Source organism: Patagioenas fasciata, chromosome 1, assembly GCF_037038585.1.
Source record: "Patagioenas fasciata isolate bPatFas1 chromosome 1, bPatFas1.hap1, whole genome shotgun sequence".
In the NCBI taxonomy this organism is placed as follows: Eukaryota; Metazoa; Chordata; class Aves; order Columbiformes; family Columbidae; genus Patagioenas; species Patagioenas fasciata.
Genome location: NC_092520.1, coordinates 153,772,513 through 153,792,554, shown reverse-complemented (window position 1 = coordinate 153,792,554; position 20,042 = coordinate 153,772,513). Strand labels below are relative to the sequence as shown.

Sequence of the window (20,042 nt, the reverse complement as noted above, 5' to 3'; positions counted from 1 at the left end):
GTATCTACCGGTGGCTTGATTTTGTCTGTAGTTCATAAGACACAAAAGTTTGTAAGGTACATAAAGCTGGAGATAGATCAGCTCATAAGACAAGGGATGTCCAGTCCCACTCCTCTTGGGAAGTTCAGAACTGCTGTGAAAACATTCAGGAAACCTATGAAAATCCTGGATTGTGATGGATTGAATTGGTTGCAGATTATTTTCCACTTTCGTCTTTGAACTCTTTAAAGACTACAGAGGTACTCTAATGAGCTATCCCCCTGAGCACCTGAAGTTTTGTCAAACACAAACAGGACTCAACAGAAAGATAAATTCAAGAATGTCCCATCTCACAGTCACAAGGCAGGGTGGAAAACCACAGGCATTGACTACTGTGGTGCTGCGAGCTGCAGCCTTGAGGCTTGTAGGATCTGTAGTCTAGGAAACAACTGAATTTACAATCAAGAAGTTTCACAGGTGGCTCAATGTTTAAGTAGTGATCATCAACTAGAAAAAACATCCAGTGATTAGATCAGACAACTGAATATAGAAAGGCTTAATAAATAAAGTTTGGAATCCTGATGAAATTTTGACAAGATATGCACTGCCACAGAACCTAAAGGTTTATATGGGAAAATAAATTGCAGGGGAAGCAGTTGAAGACTCAAAATTGTTAGGACATCTGGTTCTAACCTTTTGGCACAACTTTGTGGTTCTTATTTCAAATATTACTGGTAATTTGCAGTAATAGCACTATAAAACAGTTGAAACAAAATATTTTGAATGATCCAAATCAACATATTTGGCATATGAGAGACTACTCTGATAAAGGTGGAAAATTTTGAAAATGTGAATCTTTTCTCAGGATGGCAAGGTTGTTCCCAGTAGACCTGAGCAGGGAACTTGGAAAAGAGTTGCATACTTTATAGATTGGAAATTGCTTTACTTGGAAATTGCTCTATAGCTACTGAAAATCCACTTGGTCTGCAAACTATCCAATCCAAAGCTCGGTTTCCCAGATCACAGAGCTTGCCTAAATTACTCACACTTAAAGGGGCCTTTTATCCCATGGGATCTTTCACTCTAGGAACCATGGTATTTATTTCCAAGACCGTTGAGTAACTTTTGAGGATTACATCTTATTTGGGAAAGGACAAAGGGAAAATATTAGGCTGATATGTCCAAAGAAGCACTGCAGGAAGGTGAACTTGAGGCCATAAGCTCCATTAGAAACTGGACAAGCATCATGACCTTTCTGGGGCCATCTGATCTTTATTCTGCAATGCGCAATGAGCTCTCTCTCTCTTATATCTAAGATCTAGTTACTTTAGCTATAGCAGCTTTTGTCAGATGCTTCTTCAAACAAGGAATTTCATTCTTCTAGCAGAAAATCAGCTGTGACTTCAAAGCATTAACTAGCTCATACACTACTGCAGCATTGTTGCTCTAGAGCTGAAGTGTGATGACATCTTCTCTCCAAGTGAGTTGATTTAAGACTGTAGAACTTTTTAATGACAGGTGACACAGTAACTAAGGGTGTAGCTTGACAAGTAATTATCTGGCAGTAGTACCAACGTAAGCACTTGCTGTTCTCCTGTACACAGACACTTGCATGCATGTGCTTGCTCCCACCCCTTTCATTGTGCAATCTCAGGGCAAATCTATACAGGGAATTGCTCTTAACAGAAAATAACTAATTTGCAGGATCATTGTCCAGTTTGGGCTCAGAGTGTGACTATGCAAACGTGCATGCCCACATAACACATGGGACAGTACTAACAGCTTAGGCAGCACCACTGAGTGTAGCAACAGTTTTGAGTTGCAGGTACCTACAGTACTAGGCAGAATGGATGTTGCATGGTTCCTACTGCTAACAGAGCTTGAAATTGAGAACAACAGTGATTCCTGTGCTTAACAGCAAATCTAGTGCTCATAAAGCTCTGAGGCATTATGGTAAAGAAAAAAAAACAGAGGATGTTGGGTCTGGAAGCATGCCAGATGTTGACCACCAGCATGACTTAAGAAGGTCCATTCACAAGAATCCTGGATTTAGTGTAAATAATCTGAGCACAGCTCCTCACCTTGCCACAGTAAAAGATGTCTTCTCGCTTGATCTTTCCTTCAGCAATCTTCTCCCGGATGGCTTGTCCCACTTCATGTTCGTTGCAGTAGACAAAGGCGCCATCAATATGGCGGTAACCAGTATCAATGGCGATCTTCACTGACTCCAAACAGGAACCTTTAGGAGTCTAATGAGAGAAAGAAAAAAAAATAGTTTCAGCCCTCTGCTTGCTGCTCTTGCAATGCTATAGGGTCCCTGAGATATGCACAAGGTTCGTGTCAGAGTTCATCCGGTCTAACCATCCTTTACCTCCCCAGACACTTGTGTTTCAACTTCTGAATAAAAACATGCTGTGTGCTTTTCTTCAAGACTGTTGCAAATGTGGAATTAGACCAAAAAAGGAGCAAAGCAAAAAGTTCTCTCTGTATCTGGCAAATAGTATTAGAGTCCTCAGAAAGTAGAATCAAATGTATTTGATATTAAAATTATTTTAGAATTTCTTATCTAAAAATCAAGGGCTTTTTTACACAAGCTGTTTGATAAAATCCTTTGCTCAAGTGGAAGAGGGCTTTTTGGTTGAGCAGAGCTTGTCAACCACATACCTGATCAGAGGCTGCTTGAATACCTTAGGGCACAGTAGAGTTTTTGCAGGGCAGAAGTCTGGATTTCATTTTCTCCTCAAATCAACTTACCTTTGACAGTATCAAAATCCAAAGGGTGATAGCTCAGGACTGTCTACTGGTATTCCCATTTCTGGACAATTGCTTTACCATGTGGCTAAGAACCAGTAGAGGTTTTAGTGTATGCTTATATACATCCTACTGCTTCCATTTAAGATGAACCCAAGAAACCTCTTAACAAGTCCAAGTGGCATTTTTGTACTCTGCACTGCACTTATGTGTACTCATCTTTGCTGAAATTCAGAATAGGCTTGCTTTTTCAGAACAGGAATATTTTTTATTAGCTAATGTGGCAAGCAAAATACAGGTAGGTCAAACCAAGGAAAAAAAACTAAGTCTAGTTACTGAAATCATTTGACTGATCACTGAAATTGTGCTGAGAACACCTTATTGTCACACTTTGTATAATATAATGAGAGGACAGCTCTAAGTGGTAGTGCTCAAGGGCTCTTAGCAACACGTGGCAATAATGTTCTCCCACCCTTTTCAGAGGTATTGTACTGCTAAGACAGGGACAACTGATTCTCTTAAAGGAAAACTGAAATAGGGTGAGTCAACCTGCTCTGCTGTGCGGTTGTCTGCCAGCAGCAGATGCCAAGAGGGGAATTTTGCTACCTCCAAGTGAAGGGCCAAGACCACGCTGCTACTTCTATGAAAAAAACAGATGCCAGAGACATCTGGAAATGAGAGAGAGTATGAAGAGAGGACGTCAAATTTGTTGGTTTTGTTGATGCCAAGGAAAGACAAGAAGCAAGATAGGCAAGAGGTGCTGTTGAGAAAGACCACTTTCCACCACAGCAGTCAATCTCCCTCCTCTCTCTCCAAGCTGTCCTCCAGCTGCTGAACTATAGGGTATGAAACTTGTAGCTGCTACAGGACGTTGCAGTGACTGAGGACACTGGCCTGCCCTTCCACATTAATGGAAGAAACATCTATGAAGGACTGCTGAAGACGTCTGAGGGTCAACCTCTCTGTCTTTCAGTTCCAGAGCTGTAGGCTGGGAGCAGATTATTCTGGGGTAATGGGATCGTGTTCTTGCTGGCTCGCTTTGCTTTTCGGTGTCCCATCTGGGCTGGCTGCTATCAGACACATCTGGACTGACTTTCTGTTCAGGCTTCGGACTTTCCACTCTATGACGCAGTGCCTAAAGGCTCCTTAAAATGCAAAGCAGCTTACGCTTGCCCTTAATTGTTATAGAAGACATGAATGAGGGCTGAGAGGCAAAACATCACAATTTGGCACATTAAACTATTTACAGCAGTGCCGATGCAATATCGTCTCCTTAATTGAGGGAGACAATGAAACACTTGTTTGAATGCTTTGCTGCGAGAGCCTCCCAAAGGTACTCTCAGCCCCTGCCAGGGCCTGTTCCTTGTTATTAGTGAGATGTAATGAAGACCACGGCAGCTTAAAGCCTTTCAGGCTCAGTCAATGACTAGTTTTCACTCGAGGCATGTTGGGTAGCGTCACAGAAGCACGAGGCATGGAGCAGTGACAACCTCCAACGTGTTCACTGCCTTGTCCCTGTCTGAACCTGCAAGGAAGGATTTAAGGAAGGCAGCAGGCAAAAAGCCCTGACACAAATACTACGAGCATGCAGTTGCTGATGGTGGTAACCTCAGACCTGTGTCTCAGCAACAAGCTGCAGGAGGCTCCAGCTGCAGTTGCAAAGCTCAGGCTGACTAGCACAGAGCAACACGGCTCAGCTTAAAGGTCTTGTGAGCTCAAGTCTAAGTGATGACTAGTTATCCAAAAGAGAAATGTGTTTTTTAAAGTGCAATCAGTCTTTTCTCTATTGTGCTGATCTTTCAAAGTGTGACTTTGGATTGCTTCTGCCTGTTTGACTTGTACAATTCAAGTGTATGGAAGCAGAACATTTAGAGTACAGCGATGTGCTACCTTAATACAGATTTTAAAAAATATATATATTTTTTTTTCTTTTAACTTTTTCCCTTTTGTTGAAGATTCTGGAAATGGCATGTAGATCCAGTCCTAGAATTTCCTCTCTTCTCTTTGCACTCTTGAGATTTCATTAACACAGCTCCCAGTTGTTACCTGAAGCTGCAAACTAAACTCCATCAAGCAAGGAAATGTTGATTTTTGAGTTGCATCTTTTCTCAGACACCAGGGCGAGTTTGGTCAGTAACAAATGCAGAAGGAATAGGTGAAGCAACGCAAACATATAGGGGAACAGTATAATTGCAGACTTGGGAGGAGTGTGCAATAGAGGAAAATGAGAAAGCTCACTGTTACTGGAAGTGCCTTTGGCTGAATCAGTTAACTTACGCTAGAACTGAACTTCTGTGCATTTCTTAATTTTTTGCATGGGACTTACACACATCTGTACAAATAATCTTGTGAAAGCCTCCTCCATTTCAGGGAATAATCTTATTCTTCAGGGGCTTGAGGAAGCTTTTTTTGGATCAGGTCTTGATTACCAATGGCTGGAGATGGGTTTACATTAAATATAAATGTTTTCATTGCGCTAGTTCATTTCATCTGATGTGGTATATTAGTTCTGACAGATTCTGGTCTAAGGTGCTTCATATAAAAATGCAAGGCAACCTAGGGAACAGTTTTTGGAAAATCCTGCCTCTATTGAACTCTCCCAGCTGAAGGCCTGGGACATCTGTGAGTCTGGAAACTTTATACCATATGTTTATTTTCATTCTAATGTAGAAACTGTCGTTTCTAGCATTTCACATATCTAATCCTTCCAAATCCTGCAGTAACAGGCTGTGGTAAACTGTGCTGATGAGTTGCACAGGCTAGTCATGTTGTGGTTTTGCCACTTTTTAGAAGTGTTGCCCTAAGTGTCGTATCTTATTCCATTGTTTCCTGACAGACCATATTAAAGCTGGATGACTTGGATCACCAGTGCTCATCCATCAGAGCAGGCACAAACCCGGATCCTTCCCCTCTACCCCACTGCTCAGCCTGGGGAGTTTTAGTCTCTTCTGCCTTTCATGGAAATAAAGTCTTTAATAGCAACTAGATCAGAGATTACCAACTGAAACCCAACTTTTACTTAAGTGCAGATGGAAGTTTGTGCTATGGCTGCTTTTACATCTTGGGATTTTGTATAAGGGTTGGTACTTCAGTCACAGCAGGTGATGGAGCAGCGACTTCTAGGCTGCCTGGCCATGGAGTAGCCACCTTTACCATGAAATCCAGACCTCCTCCTCCTTACTATGGGTTATACTCACTAGTGTATGTTATCTAAAACATGGTTGCCTGTGCTGTCTACTCACTTCAGGTAGGCCTTTATTCTTGCACCATTCCCAAATAAGCAGGGCTCGTGTTTAGAGCATCACAAAAGCCAGATGAGGTACTGAAATATCCTCATGCTTTAAAGGTTTGTGCATTGTCAGTAGTAATTCTGGGTGTTCTGGCCTTAAGACAAATCTTTGCTTCTTTATTACTTTTTATTTAAGTGTAGATAAGAGGTATGTTTGATCCTTACCTCAGCTTCTAATCAGTGTGCCCTGCAACTGTGCTACTTTGATCAAGGACTGTTGTTTTAGAACTGGAATTTTATAACCACTTGTACACTGTAAGTCAGATTTTTATCTTCAGTGCTCTCACAGTCAGTCACTAATTTGTGCCAAATAAGGTATTAAATTTATTACATGTTTTACAATAAAAGAAAAACTGCTTGGTTGACTAGAGCCACTCACTCAGTGACTAACAACTCCTTCAACAGCATCTAGGTTAGTTTTAAGATCATAGAGTTTAAGGAAACAACACATGCAATTATCCTCTCTATCAATCAATAGCTTGTAAACCTGCTGATTTACCACCATGCATGACAGATTAAACCAGTATCTGTTTCCTTCAGGTTCCACAGTAAATAAATCTGGCAGAAGCACAGGGGGAGCAGACTAAGATTTGCACTTTCACTGAAAGAAAGGAAGAGGCAATTTGGCCCCTTCTCTATAGATGAAGTGGCCAACTGGCCAGTTTACCACATTTGGTGAATCTGAAAAAGCAATGTGCTTCATCAGTTCTCCCTGTCTGAAAGGGTCTGCTCTCTTTTTCCTCTGAGACTGTGAATATTTTTATTTTTTTAATGTTTATTCCAGAAACCTTCCATCACATCCCATTCTGTCAAAAACTATTTTCCCTACCATAGAAAATGTACAGCTTCAGTTTTGCTCGTGACTGCATGTGACCAAGCCACAGGAGAATATTTTTTTTGTGCAGGCATACCCATATTCCCTCCCAAGTAGAACAGTATTTGCTTAGCAGTGTTATTGATTGTCCTACTCACTACTGTTATTTAGTGTTGCATTTCAGCTGGCCTCCAATTCGTTTGCTTTTTCTATATCATCCTTTTCTGGTCAGAAATTTCCATCAGTTTCCCAGTCGATAAAGAGGAATTCTGGTTACCTCCAAAGACACATTAGCAGTAGATTATAATCTTACAAAACAATGTGGACAACTATGATAGGCACTGCTTTTATAAATGGCTTAACATCACTATTGTAATTTTTTTTTTTTAAACTGAAGGAGGATACATTTAGATTAGATACAAGGAAGAAATTCTTCACCATGAGGGTGGTGAAGCACTGGAATGGACTGCCCAGAGAAGCTGTGGATGTCCCATCCCTGGAAATATTCAAGGCCAGGTTGGATGGGGCTTTGAATACCTGGTCTAGTGGAATGTGTCCCTGCCCAGGGCACGGGGGTTTGGACTAGATGATCTTTAAGGTCCCTTCCAACCCAAACCATTCTATGCTTTATTCTTTATTAGTGCATAGAGCAAAGGAAAACAGTCTGACTTAGGTTCCCAGATTCTGCTCTGCCTTGTTTCATATATGCAACATTACAGAGTTGCACCAGTCTTGGCAGCTCCTTCAGAGAAGGAGCTGTTTACCTTAGTCCTGGGCACCTCACCTGGGTAGTGCAGTGGTATTCAGTCCCTCAGCTAGGAACAATGATCCTGAGAAGAAAATCTTGAGGTGTTGGGAGAGACAGGGCCATCTCCTGGAAAAAACTGAATGTAGCTGCAGCCGAATTGCACAAGAGTTCCAAACTGTGGGCTGAGCTTTCCAGTCTTAACCTATAATTTAAGATGTGGAGCCGCTGTTTAAGAATCTTAGTCAGCTAAATACAGGAAGGAGAAAGTAGGTACATTCCTGGGCTCAGAGCCTCCTTCGCCAGAGCTCAGCGCTCGGACACAGATTCTTATGCGAGTTTCTAGAAGCCCAGTTGCTTATTTCCGTTTGCCTCTTTTCTGGACAAACAAGCAAAGAGGACTAGCTTAAGATGTTAGGAACACAGCACAGAAAACGTGTACTAAAAGCATTACAGGAAAGCATAGGTTGAGTTTACGAAGCCAGAGGATATGAGCCACACAAGGGTACATTCTTAGAATTATTTAATCTTGTAAAGAAGCAGCTGTACTGTACACCTCTTTCTTGGAAAATGCAACCGCCAAGCACATCTCTCTCTCGTACACAGGAAAATCTGGCTTTCATCCCCCGGAAGCATTGGCAGCCACCATCCAGGAAGCAAAACCCAGTGAAGAGACCTCTGCAAAAGCAGGTAGAGCTGAGAACATGGGCAGAGACCAGGGCTGAGAGCCACAAGTTGCTATACTGGCCCAGAGCTTTGCGTTACGTCATCCATTGCATTGTCGTAGAAAGTGGAGGATAGCAAATGTGCCCAGAGAAGATGGGGTGACTAGTGGTGTTCTCTGCCTCATGTCATGTTGTGAATGAGCATGATCAAGGGGTGCCTTTCTCCTCTAGTCTGTGTCCTGTCAGTGGCCTGAAGCATGAGGTTTGATTGCCCCTACAACAAAAATGAGATTGCATAACTGCAGATTTAGCATTTCTAGAATTCCTGTGACATTGTTGTTCTAGGATTTAGCCAAAGCTGTCTTCAGGAAAGCCTTATTATTGTAGCTGGCAGAGGCTGCTGGAGTTATTTTTACCACTTGATTGCAGAATCTTCAGTTTTAGGATCACCGCAACTTTTCACTTGATGCAAGTTCACTTAAGGCAAGTTTAAGCTAAAGGGCTGCCATGCTGCTCTGTCAGCAGATAAAGGATTAAAGCAAACTAAGCTAATGATGTGCACACCTGGGTCCCACACTGGCAGTGCCAGCAGGGTGGACCAGGACAGTTTCCTGAAGAGCTGGAGGACACAATAGCCAGCTGGCAAACCCTGGAAAGCATGGATCTAAGTGGAAGGGTGGGTACTTCCAAAACACCCTTCAGACAAAACACGTGATCCCAGGGATGCATGAGGTACAAAATGAAGATAAAGCATCAGCTTGTGCAATAACAGAGGAGAAAGGAAAGGTTGCCAGTAGTTCTTCTGCTTCGTTCCCTAGAGTTAAAGGGGAGAGGTTTCTGGCGTCAGTTTGAAGAAGTGTTTGCAAAGGCAGATGTAAAACTTGGGGAATTCCACCACCTAGTTAGCTAAACCAACAAAAGTTGGCTTTGATGAAGCCTAGAGAGGCATTTTCTTCACAGTGTTTTCAAGTTTTGACAAATTTGGCCTCCTAGGTCAACCGAAGACTCAACCCAGATGTTAGCTTCCCACATGAGCTGTAAGAACATGCTTACACCGTTCTTTGGAGAACTGCGGGGAATCAAGGACACAGGGGAGTGCACAGCCATGTTTAACGTATAGAGGCAGTTGGGGGCATTTTAGAAAATGGAGGTTTGTCTGGAAAATTGGCATTAAGTGTTCTTGCCAAAAAGTATGTCTCTCAGCTGTGTTAATTCAAATTACTCACTTGCAGAGGTTCAGTTTTTCTCCTCTTCGACAATGTGATTCCCTGTCTTGTCTTCTATAAAACAACCCTCATAACTTTTATTTATATAGGAGGGCTTTCCTGTGGCTCTTGAGTGGGGTTAAAATTCCAGCATGCTTAGAAAGCCAGAGAAAAAGAGAAAAAAAACAGTCTGTGTGTGTGTCAGTATTTGGCCTTGATACTATTGCATTGGTAACAGCTAGCTTTGCAGGATTTGGAAGAGGACTATATTGAAACAGCTAGCGCTTGTCACTGCAGAATACAGCTATGGAAGGCCTGCTTTCTGTTTGGTTACTTTTCAAACAAGAAGCCCTGTGAATTTTTTGGGGTAGTGCTACTGTCCTAAAAGCTTATCTGGTTTAACCTTCTATTACTTTTGGTTCTGGGCTTATTCAACAAAATTCAACCCTACGTCACAGCCAGAGATGTAGCTCGGTGGGTGATGTTAACATCTGATACCCATCATGTGAAAGCCATACTGACTCCCTGACTAAGTTGTCATCTCCTAGATGTCACCTTGCTCTAGGAACATTTTCCTCTGGAGAGCTCTTGCGGTATCCATGTCTGTGTGTCAGTACCATGTTGGGGAGCCAAGTGACGCCGTGCCAGGTTGGCTGTAAGAGCCAGAACCTCCGCTTGGCTTAGGCAGGCATTGCTGCAGAGGGCCAGGTGATTATCTGGCTGTCAACAGTTTTGTTAGTAGAAGTCCTGTGCTCTGCAGGGGGATACATCTCTTCAGACTGCTCCAGGATCAAAATATTTTCACATAGCAGCTGAGATGTCAGCGTAGGTTAGAGGTGCTATCTTTTTAAGAAGAGTTTTTTTGAAGGCTTATAGTTCAAGGCATGCTCAGATTCAGGGATGGGGGAGTCATTCTGAACATAATCTATTCCACAAAGCAAACTAAAAAAATCTACTGTTTTCCAGGACTAGCAATTTTGTGACCATTTGGCTAAGAAGTCCTCCACAGGTTGATGAACTTTGTAGCTAGAAAGTTAGTCTTTCGTTCACCCTCATCTACAAGGCTGGGCCCATCCTCATGAGGAATTATTGTTTCAGTAAATGCAGCTTTTAATCTACCACACATGATTAGGCACTAATTGCGTTCATAGCTGGAAACACCACAGAAACCATTGGCATGAAGGAAAGATTAGTCATACTATCAGTTTGTTTTCTATTAAGCTTCAGGATTCATAGAAATGAAGAACCATAGAGATTTCAGGAGAGAAGATATGTAGAGGTAAATGAACATTTCTGCAAATTCAACTGTGTCTTAGAGCCACAGGTTTTGTACAAATTGAAGTCATAAGAACAAAGCCTGTGTTGTCAAAAAAGTTGCATGCAAGAATCTTTCCTCCAGCTTGACAGTGATAAGTCATTTTATCAAATCCAACTTTAAAATCCAACTTTAATAGTTAAAATACAGTTCTTACACAAAAGCTAGGAGTCTTTGAGTCTGCCACATTTTAGAAAAAAAGTAGCTACTTTTTCTGATTGCCTGTTTTTCCTAATTAGATGACTTAATTTTCCTTTCTTAATGAGATAAAGATGCAATCTTGCATTTATGCAAGCCAAAAATTTTCCATTGTATAACACGAGATTACAGGGAGCTAGCAGGAATTGAGGCGTCAAGAGGTGGTTGCAGACAGGGGAGGAGAGTTCATGGCTGAACACCAAGATGACAATGAATTGAGGGCACAGAAATGTAGAAAGACTGTTCCAGTGGCAGAACAGAAAAGGTGAGTGTAAGATAAGAGAACTCTGCTTTTCGTAGGTGGTAAATATGCCATTAAATCATGTATGAAAGGGAACTTTAAAATGCGTCATGCAACATTGTTTTTAGCAAAAGTCATTGGTAAAAGCACAATTTGTCTGAGACTCTTTTGATTTAGTGCATTATTCTACTCTGTACTTTCACCTGTTTGCTATGAGAAGTCTTATCTGTGAAAGCAGTATCTTCTTATGGTGCTTTTGATTGTGTATACAGTGAGCAGCCATGCTCCTGTCTGACAGCCACGTTGTTCTGCTGGCACATGCTACTGTGCCTCTTCAAGGCATCTGGGGACCAAATACCAAGAAATCCTGCCTTTATCTGCTCTTGGCAACTGCGTCTTGCCAGTAACTGTGACTTAGTCAAGGAATAAGGAGTAAAATCTGAGAGATTAAGCACCAAGAGCATCACGCAGCACCAAGATACCTGCAACCGAAGGAAAAGCATCCCATCTGTGGGATCATCTTAGTATGCTTTAGTCCTCCAAGCATGAAACTGAGTCACAGCTTAGTGAGTGACCTGGCTACAGATACATGGTTTCAGGATAAATACCTTTCAGCAGAAAAATTGGACAAGAGTTTGCTAACAGGCAGGCAAGGAGCCCTGTGAAACATGTAGCACAGGGGTGTCAAACTCATTCTCACCAGAGGCCACATCAGCCTTGTGGTTGCCTTCAAATGGCTGAATGTAATTTTAGGACTGCATAAATGCAACTACTCCTACATTTATACAGTCCTGAAACTACATTTGACCATTTGAAGGCAACCACAAGGCTGATGTGGGCCCCACTGAAAATGAGTTTGACACCCTTGATGTAGCAGATCAGGTGCAGTTATCTTCCTAGGCTGCAGTAATGTGTCTCCTTTCCTTCTGCCCTTACCTCTAATGTAAAGGTCTCAATTCAGGAGTATGGTTTTAGGATATCCTCAGAGACCAAGGGAACATCAGGTCACCCTCTGAAACATCTCAAAAATCTTGATCCCCAAAGACAAGAAGAATTAGTACTGCATGAGGTAATACTGCTGCTTTAACAGAAAATGGCTTGAGAAAGCCAGAAGTGGTTACTGAAAGGGACTCTAAAGGGGCACAGTGTCCTTTGGAAATGCTGGTCAGAGGTGCAGCCCAAAAACTTAAAAAAAAAAAAAAAAAACCACACACACAAAAAACCAAAAACAAAACCAACAAAACAAAAACAAACCAAATTTTGTTTTGGGAACTTTCTTTGCTTAAGTTCAGGGCATAAATATGAGACTCTGTAGCCAAATATCCCAGCTGACTCCCCCTAGCTCTCTTCAAATCAGGTCCCCAGTACCCTTTTCACAGATGTAAACAGCAAAATATCTCCCTGGCCTACATCTGTGGCGATTTCATGTAGGTTCATAAAGTTCACTTCATTACAGAGCTAAGTCGGACTCAGGACTTGCTGAGTTCAAACACTTACTCATGTGTAGTTGTTTACATTAAAAGGACTGCGGTATTTTCTTTATACATTTATTTTAATAGCATGTCATGGGAAGTAAGCTAAGGCTGTAAGGACACTTGCATGTTAGGGCAATTCCTGCTCTTGCCACTGCCTCTCTTATCTCTTTCAAGAAAAAATCTAGAAGCCAAGTGGGAGGATTACCGAAGAAGGAAAACAGTTGTCTGAGCCAGAGAAGGAGAAATTTGTAGGAAAGAGATCAAGAACTGGAGGTCTTTCAATTTCAGCTCTCTCTCCAGAGCTCTTAAGTGTCACTCCTGCCTGGGACTTTCAATATGCAATCCATTTCATAGCTTTGGGTCAGGCCAGGTGACTTTCTCCACGAGTCGCCTGAAATCATTGCTGTCTCCATCATGATCATGTTTCAGAAGCCAGTGATGGCCAAGAGGAAAACAAAGGGAGTTAAATTGTGTGTAACCCCCCCTCTCACTGCAGCTCAGAGATCCAGATCACATCAAGGAGACAAGTCCCTTATTACATCTTTTGACTTAAAGGCAGCCCACGGCAGCTCCAAAGGCAGCCAGCCTGCACCATTAAGAGCAATTTAAATAGTTTGTGTGCGCGTATCCTTGTGCAAGGAACTTTTTTGGTATAAAAGGTCCTGCAAAAGCACTGCTGGTGAGACCACTAGGGGCTGCGAGGTCTGTACAACGAAAAGTTACTATGTTCAGCTTCTAGCTTGGGTGTAAAAAGTAATCCAGGGTGCCAAAACAGTGTTTTTACTTATCCAAAACAGATTTTTTTTTTTTTTTTTTTTTTTTTTTAACTTGGTCACTCAGATTGGATACGGGAGCCCTGGATGAACTTTTCCTCTCCCTGATTCAAACCAGCAATTTCTCTTAAACAAAACCCAGACTGTCTGGGCGTTCACAAGGGTTACTTTGTGGTACTTAAGGATTTGAGGAAAACGAGTCTCCCTCCCTCCTGGCTAGATGCCATACCAAGTTCTTCAGCATCCAAAGCTGTGGGGCTGGTGGGCAGTACACTTTCCCGTGGGCAGGGTGCTCGTCCTGCTCCAGCCTGCGCATGTTTCTTCTTGCCTCTCTCTAGCTATCACATACCCCCACAATCACGTTATTTCCCTGAACTGTGTGATATGAATTTAATCCCTGGAGGTAGAGAAGAGGACTGAACCTGGTTTCCCACGTCCCATGTGGATTCCCTCACCACCAGGCTATCCAGGGAAAGAAAACTGCTACCTCCAACTGCTTTAATAATCCTTTGATTCCTCAGCTTGTACTGCCAGTGCCCAAAATGAAATACTTTGCCATTTGTTTTGCCTGAAAATATTCCACAAAACTGCTTCCAATTTATGAATGGATTTGGCTACCTCAGAACCTCATTTTTAGCAAAGTCACAAGTTGCCAAAAACCCTCACCCGGTGCTATTCTTGAGTGCTTCGCCCAATCTTACGTTTCAGAAGCAGTGCCTGGGTACAGTGTGGTTGCTACAACCTTCCCTCCAAGCCCTCTCCTCCTTCAGTCAAAACAGGAAGGCAGGAGAGGAGCTGCAGCCAAGGCCCCTTGACCTTCCAGGGAGACAGCGAGTATTTACGTGAAGGCGTTGGACTGATGATCATAGCTGTGTTGACAGGGATGAGTTATAAAGTGAAGTGGTCATAAGTGCCGTTTTTAATGAGGTGTAGGATTTCCAGGATTTAGGAGTGTTTTTAGCACCTCTCCCCTCTGAGCCGGCTCGTCCCCGCGCCCCATCCTGCTTCCAGATGGGCACCCGTACTGCTCACGAGGTTGTGCTGGGAACTGAGTATCGATGCTGGGAGACGGGGGGAGCCCAAGATGCTGACCTGTCTGTGCTGCAACCATGCCACAGGCTCATCAAGGGGGTCATCCTCCCCCGTGACATCTATTTAATACCCCAGAGAATTGGGTCAACGGCTCGGGGGCCCTCGGGGAGGGAATGCTGGACACGACACATCTGCTGGAGCCTTGGCAGAGCCGTTCCTGCATGCACGGGGCTTTGCCAGAAGGATCCACAGAGGCAGACAGAGTCAGAATTAGCCTCAAATTTTAAAGCCATCTGGAGGGTCTTGATAGTCCAGATTTGCTGCTCCTGCTGTGGTTTCTTCCCAAACCCAAGAGGAGGAAAGAATATTTGAGGAATGGAAGAGAGAATAGGGGAAGGAGTCAGTGACTGAGGTTTCAGTGTTTCACCTGAGGTTTTCAGTGTTTCACCTGAGTCCATCCTCGCTAGGGTGAACACCCTAATTTACGTAAGCAAAACTCAAATATGACTTACACGTTTCCTTCCCTGTGTGAAGGAGAACACAAAACCAACTTTGAAGCACTGAAATCTGAATAAAAAAAAAACTAGGCTTTTTCATTATACAATTATTACCTTCCCTTAAGAATAAAGACAGGAAACACCAATTAAAGCAGCAAAAACCAAAAAAAATTCTAAGTGCTTTTCTTGATAACTAGCCCAAATTTATCACTAATTCTATGACCCAGTGAACACTTCTTTCTTTCTGCTATTGGATGAGCTGATAGCAAGTGGATTCATTGCACTTTCCTGCTGTGCTAGGGGAATAAACCAAAAAGAAACCCCCAACGTTGTACTCCCAGTGTTTTCAGTCTCCAAGATTTAACTTAATTCTTGTCATCCTGACCTGTATCCTGTCAGAAGACAAGCTCTCTTACACCTAGGGGGAAAGGGTGTCCAATTAAATTAATCTGATTCTCAAACAGACCTTTTTCACAGTGGTCCAGCTCTGTTCCAGTTGAGCGATGTGCTTTGTTGAGTCAGTAAACTTCTATATGGGACCAAATCTGGGTCAATTGATCTATTTTTTGTTCAGTGCTTCACAACTGGAAAAGCATGACTTTAGGAGAACAACTAAGTTATTTAAGATGAGCAAGGCAAGCTGCCGACACATTTCAATTCAGAAGGCACTGCTGTGCAGTTTATCCAGACAAAGCCCAAAACATGAAAGCTGGCTTTTTGCCTCCGTTTTCTTGTAACCGACCATTGGAGAAGCAGATTTCCCTGCTCCGTGGCGAACTAGATCTGCCTAGTTTGCTTAACCAGTGAGCGCATTCCTGCATTTCAGGAAGAAAACTCTGGGCTGTAGTGTGAGATTGAGAAAACAGATTTATTTTGGACAAGCTGCTCTGACATGGAGGTGCCAGGGTGAATAACCTTTGGGAAAAAAAAAAATCTGCCTCCAAAAGCATGACGAATAATCTGACAAATAAATGGCTCTGTATTGTATATCAAAGCACAAAATGACTAGAAGTTGTGGAGAACTGACTCATGAGCAGAAATAGCGTGCTGGGAACGGTTGGCACCGTTGCTACCACCAGCTGCCTGCCTCCGCTGCTGGAGAACGGGTGTCTCAGATGCTGCTTCTTAAGTAATTCAGCCACAAAAGGCTACAGCCAAGCATTTTAAGAGAAACGTGTCAGTGCTGGTTTATAGCCTTGCTTGTTAAGATAAACCTTGAAACGGTCCCAAGTTGCCGCAAAACCTTTCAGCTCTCTAGGCGGGAGAAGCAGGTCAGAAACCTCACCGGGCATCCCAGTGGAAGTTGCACCACGCAGAAGTCATAGCTCAGCAGAGCAGCTTGTCACAGCTAAGCAACACTTTGCTGCCACAGCAAGGTGTTGACAGAAGCTCCCCCTGTCCTCTTACCAGCAAAAGCAGCCTTTTTAAATGGGCAAGCTTTAAGCCACGACCTGTTTAAATGTCCTGCCCTGTCACCAACCAGTAGCTGCAAACCCTATTCTGCAACAAATTCCGTAGTGCCCTGCTACCGCGTTTCCCCAGCTGCTCTCTGTGATGAGTTCCTTGCCTCAAATAAACAGTCCTAATCCTAGCAGAAAGCTCCAGCCCAGCTCCTCCAGATAAATATATAGTGTTTCACCTGGTCTTCTGTGAAAATGAGACTTTTGCAAGTGACTTATCAGTCTTTCTTTACCTCTTCTCAGCTCCTCTTCCCACCCATAACTTTCTAACATGTTTATCATGTAGAAAGAGAAAGCTCAGAAAAATTAAACTACAAAATCAGGGGGAGGGAGAATGGGTGGTTGGGTACAAGCACCCATCCCCACTGAGGGTGCAGTTACACAGCAGCTTCAATTGCTCTAAATTGGAGTTGCTATAGCAATGCCCTGCCTGCATAGTCTTGTTGTCTCCCCTTCTGTCACCAGAAAACAAAGGAGGTACATGCGAAAAGCAAAAAGCCACTAGCCGGGGCTGATTCAGCTGAAAAAAAAGCCCTAACTAAAAATGATTCATTTTTGCTAGATGAGGTCCCCACAAAGGCTCACCATCCACCTCAACCCACAGGAGGGCAAAGGAAGCTACAGGAGTTTGCAGGGCTGAGACAGAAGGAGCAGGACCGTTGCTGTGATGATTAGGGGACGTCTGAACTTCTGCAGAATGAACTCTTAGCAGGATTATAGCATTGCTGAGAAGCCGCTTCTGAAAGTGGCACCCCGGCCGTCTCCCCTCTCAGCTCCGGCAGGTTACTTGCTGCTCTGAGCTCCTGCCTGAGCCTGGCTAATGCCCCAGTGTTGAGCCACGGTTGTGGGAAGCACAAGTCAGGAGCACCTCTTCTGCTGGCAGCCTGGCTTTTCTCAACTTAAAACTACTGTGAAGTTTCAACTCAGGGCTTTGGAGGACGATATAAAAGTCTAGAAAGTGATGCTTCAAGTTTGCTCACAGCTATTTTGTCACTGAATTATGCAACATTCTGCTTTGCTACATTAAAATTTCTGTTAGAGAGCTTAATTTTGCTCCACTAACCACTATTCAAAGAACATACTAGCCAAAAATATCTCCTGAAACTCTAGTGATGTGGGGGATGGTGCCCAGCCTCTGAAATTGCAGATTCTCACTAATTTTTCCCATGTAAACTGTCATTGTTAACCAGGGAGATCTACAGCACTGGGGTCTCCTTACACCCTTTCTGCATCACTCACGCACTGCCTGCAGCAGTGTTTATTGGAGATCTTCTTTGACACTGTTATTAATACAGCATAGTACAAGCGTGGTCGTTAAATGGCCTTAATCAGGAGTTTTCTTTAAAAAGGTATTTTTAAATATCTTATGGTATGTGGAGTCATACAATATTGTACCTCAGACTCTGATGCTGTTACACAAGAAGGGTTCTGGCCATTATATCTCTGTTCCTACTCTTCAAACAAACAAAAAGAACTGTTGAAAGACCAGGCAGTTCAGAAGAGCAAAAGGCAAAGCTAGTGAGTTCCCTTTGTGCTCTCTGGTGCACAGAAGGAAGAAGCATCAGGTGTGCTTCCCCTGCCTCGATGCAGCTGAACCAGGGACAGTTAGATGGGATGCCTGCCCGGGACACGCAAAACCAAAGGGTGCAGAATATTTGAGAGTGGTTTGGCCGCTGGCAGGCATCAGGATGCAGGAATTTGGGTCTTTGTTTCAGGAACATTCCTTGGAAAGTGTCAGGGCCAGCTGCAAGACGGTCCGAAATCCCTCATCTTATCTGCGCAGGGAGTGGGGAGCAGCGGGGCCGGCCCGGGGGACTCAGTGACACCGTCCCCGTCGTTCCCCGAGCTCCTCGGGACCGAGGGTTCCAAGCCGCCCTGCCAGCGAGCCGGCGCTCACCGGTGTCACATCCCGACCCGGTGACCGCAGCGGCTCCGGGGTTGCACCGCCCGGACCCCCAGCAGCCCGGGACAGCGGCAGAGCTGCTCCCCGGTCCCCCGCACCCCTTTCCCGGGTGCCCACCAGCGCGGAGCTGGGCGGCGGTGCGGTGAGCACCGCTCCGCAAGCTGGGCAGGGTTTTTTTTTCCCCCCACCTTTTCCTCCTCTGCGCGCCGCCCGTACTGCTCAGGGGAGAGCTCGGGCTTTAACTTTGCACGGGGAAAGAAGCAAAAAGAGAAATAGCCGGGAAGAAAGGAAAGAATTGGCAAACAGTTGGGGAACCTCGGATCGGGGGCTCAGTAGCGAGGGGGGCTGCCACCTGCCCCCGCCAGCGAAGCGGGGCGTCCCGGCGCCCCCGGACTTACTTTCTGGGGGTCGGCGTAGGTGCCCAGCCCCAAGAGCGGGATGCTGTTTCCGTCGCTCAGCGGAACGCGGTGGTTCTCGGCTGTCAGGTTCATAGTGCTGGCAGGTAGGGCCGCCCCGAGCCGGGGCTGCCTCCGCAGGGGCGGGAGCCGCCGCTCTGCAGCCAACCGCCGCCCCTGCGCACCAGCACCCACCGACTGGCCGACCGGACCGACGGCACCTCTGCAGGGGCTGTGGTACAAAGTGCCTGCTCCCGCCGGCGGGGACTGCCTTTTTGGGGGGCTGAGCCACGTGTGCCCGTGGCGGCCCTGCACCGCGCCCCGCCGCGCACCGCCCCGCGCCCCGCCCCGGACACCGGCGGCCCCCGCGCACCGCCCCGCGGACCCCCGCGCACCGCCCCGCGGACCCCCGCGCACCGCCCCGGGCCGGCTCCGCCGCGGCCCCCGTGGGGTCACTCCGGCAGAAGCTGCGCGTAGGGCAGAGACTGCTTCATGCTAAAAGTTGAGGCGGGCCGGGGGGCGTCCTGCACCCCAGGGGTACCTGCCAGCTGCCACGGAGCCACCCTCGGGGCTGCCCTGCCGGCGAGGGGTCCATGCCCCGCCTGCCGGGGTGTCTGCCATGCCAACCTCGCCCCAGCAGCAGGACGTGGGCTTCCTAAGGTTTGGGGTGGCAGACCTTGGAAGTTTTCCCACGGAGGTGTAAAGCCCTGTTTCAAAACCCCGAATTCAGGGTTACCGGGGACACTTGGTGTCCTCCAGGGACAGTTTCTACCTCTTCTTCGCAAAGGCTACAGACCGCAGGTTGAAAACCACTGCTCTAGGGACAGCGAAGGAATAAAGAAAATCCCAGAGAGCAGACCAGTGAATTGCTTGTCTGCCTCAGTATGAGTTCCAAATTACAGCGAATGGGCTCAAGTTCCTCAGAGTCTGGTCCTCTTGCAATGTGGAAAAAAAGTATGTATTTACTATCACTGATATCCCAGGAGGGGACAATGCCCTTTATGAAATTCAGCCCATGGCTCTTGCTGTCCTTTCTGACTCTCATAAAGCACTCAAGGCTATGCCTTTACACTGCTTTGCAGAGATGTAGCCTGAGCCAGCTGCTTTGTGTCCTGAAACTGTGTCTACATTGAGTTCTCCGCATTTGATGTTGCAGTGTATGCTTTTATATGTCTTCTTAGACTAACGTGAAATGAACACCTCAGAGAACATTATTCCTCAGCCATAACAATGTCTTTTGCCTGGCAGATTGTTTTATCTGCTCTAATACCCCACTTCAGCTTCCTGTGCATGGTAATAGTTCAG

The 20,042-nt window shown here is 44.9% G+C and overlaps 1 protein-coding gene across 1 annotated transcript in view; it reads right to left on the bottom strand.

The window, feature by feature from the left end:
* AKR1D1 (aldo-keto reductase family 1 member D1) overlaps positions 1–19,039 on the bottom strand; it is a 37,641-nt gene extending 18,602 nt beyond the window's left edge. The window contains exons 1-2 of the mRNA XM_065841092.2: positions 18,741–19,039; positions 2,061–2,228 (exon numbers count right to left, since the gene is read on the bottom strand). Coding sequence (XP_065697164.1) covers positions 2,061–2,228; positions 18,741–18,833 — 261 coding nt within the window. The 5' untranslated portion in view covers positions 18,834–19,039. The remainder of the gene's footprint in view (positions 1–2,060; positions 2,229–18,740) is intronic.
* Positions 19,040–20,042: the final 1,003 nt, after the last annotated feature.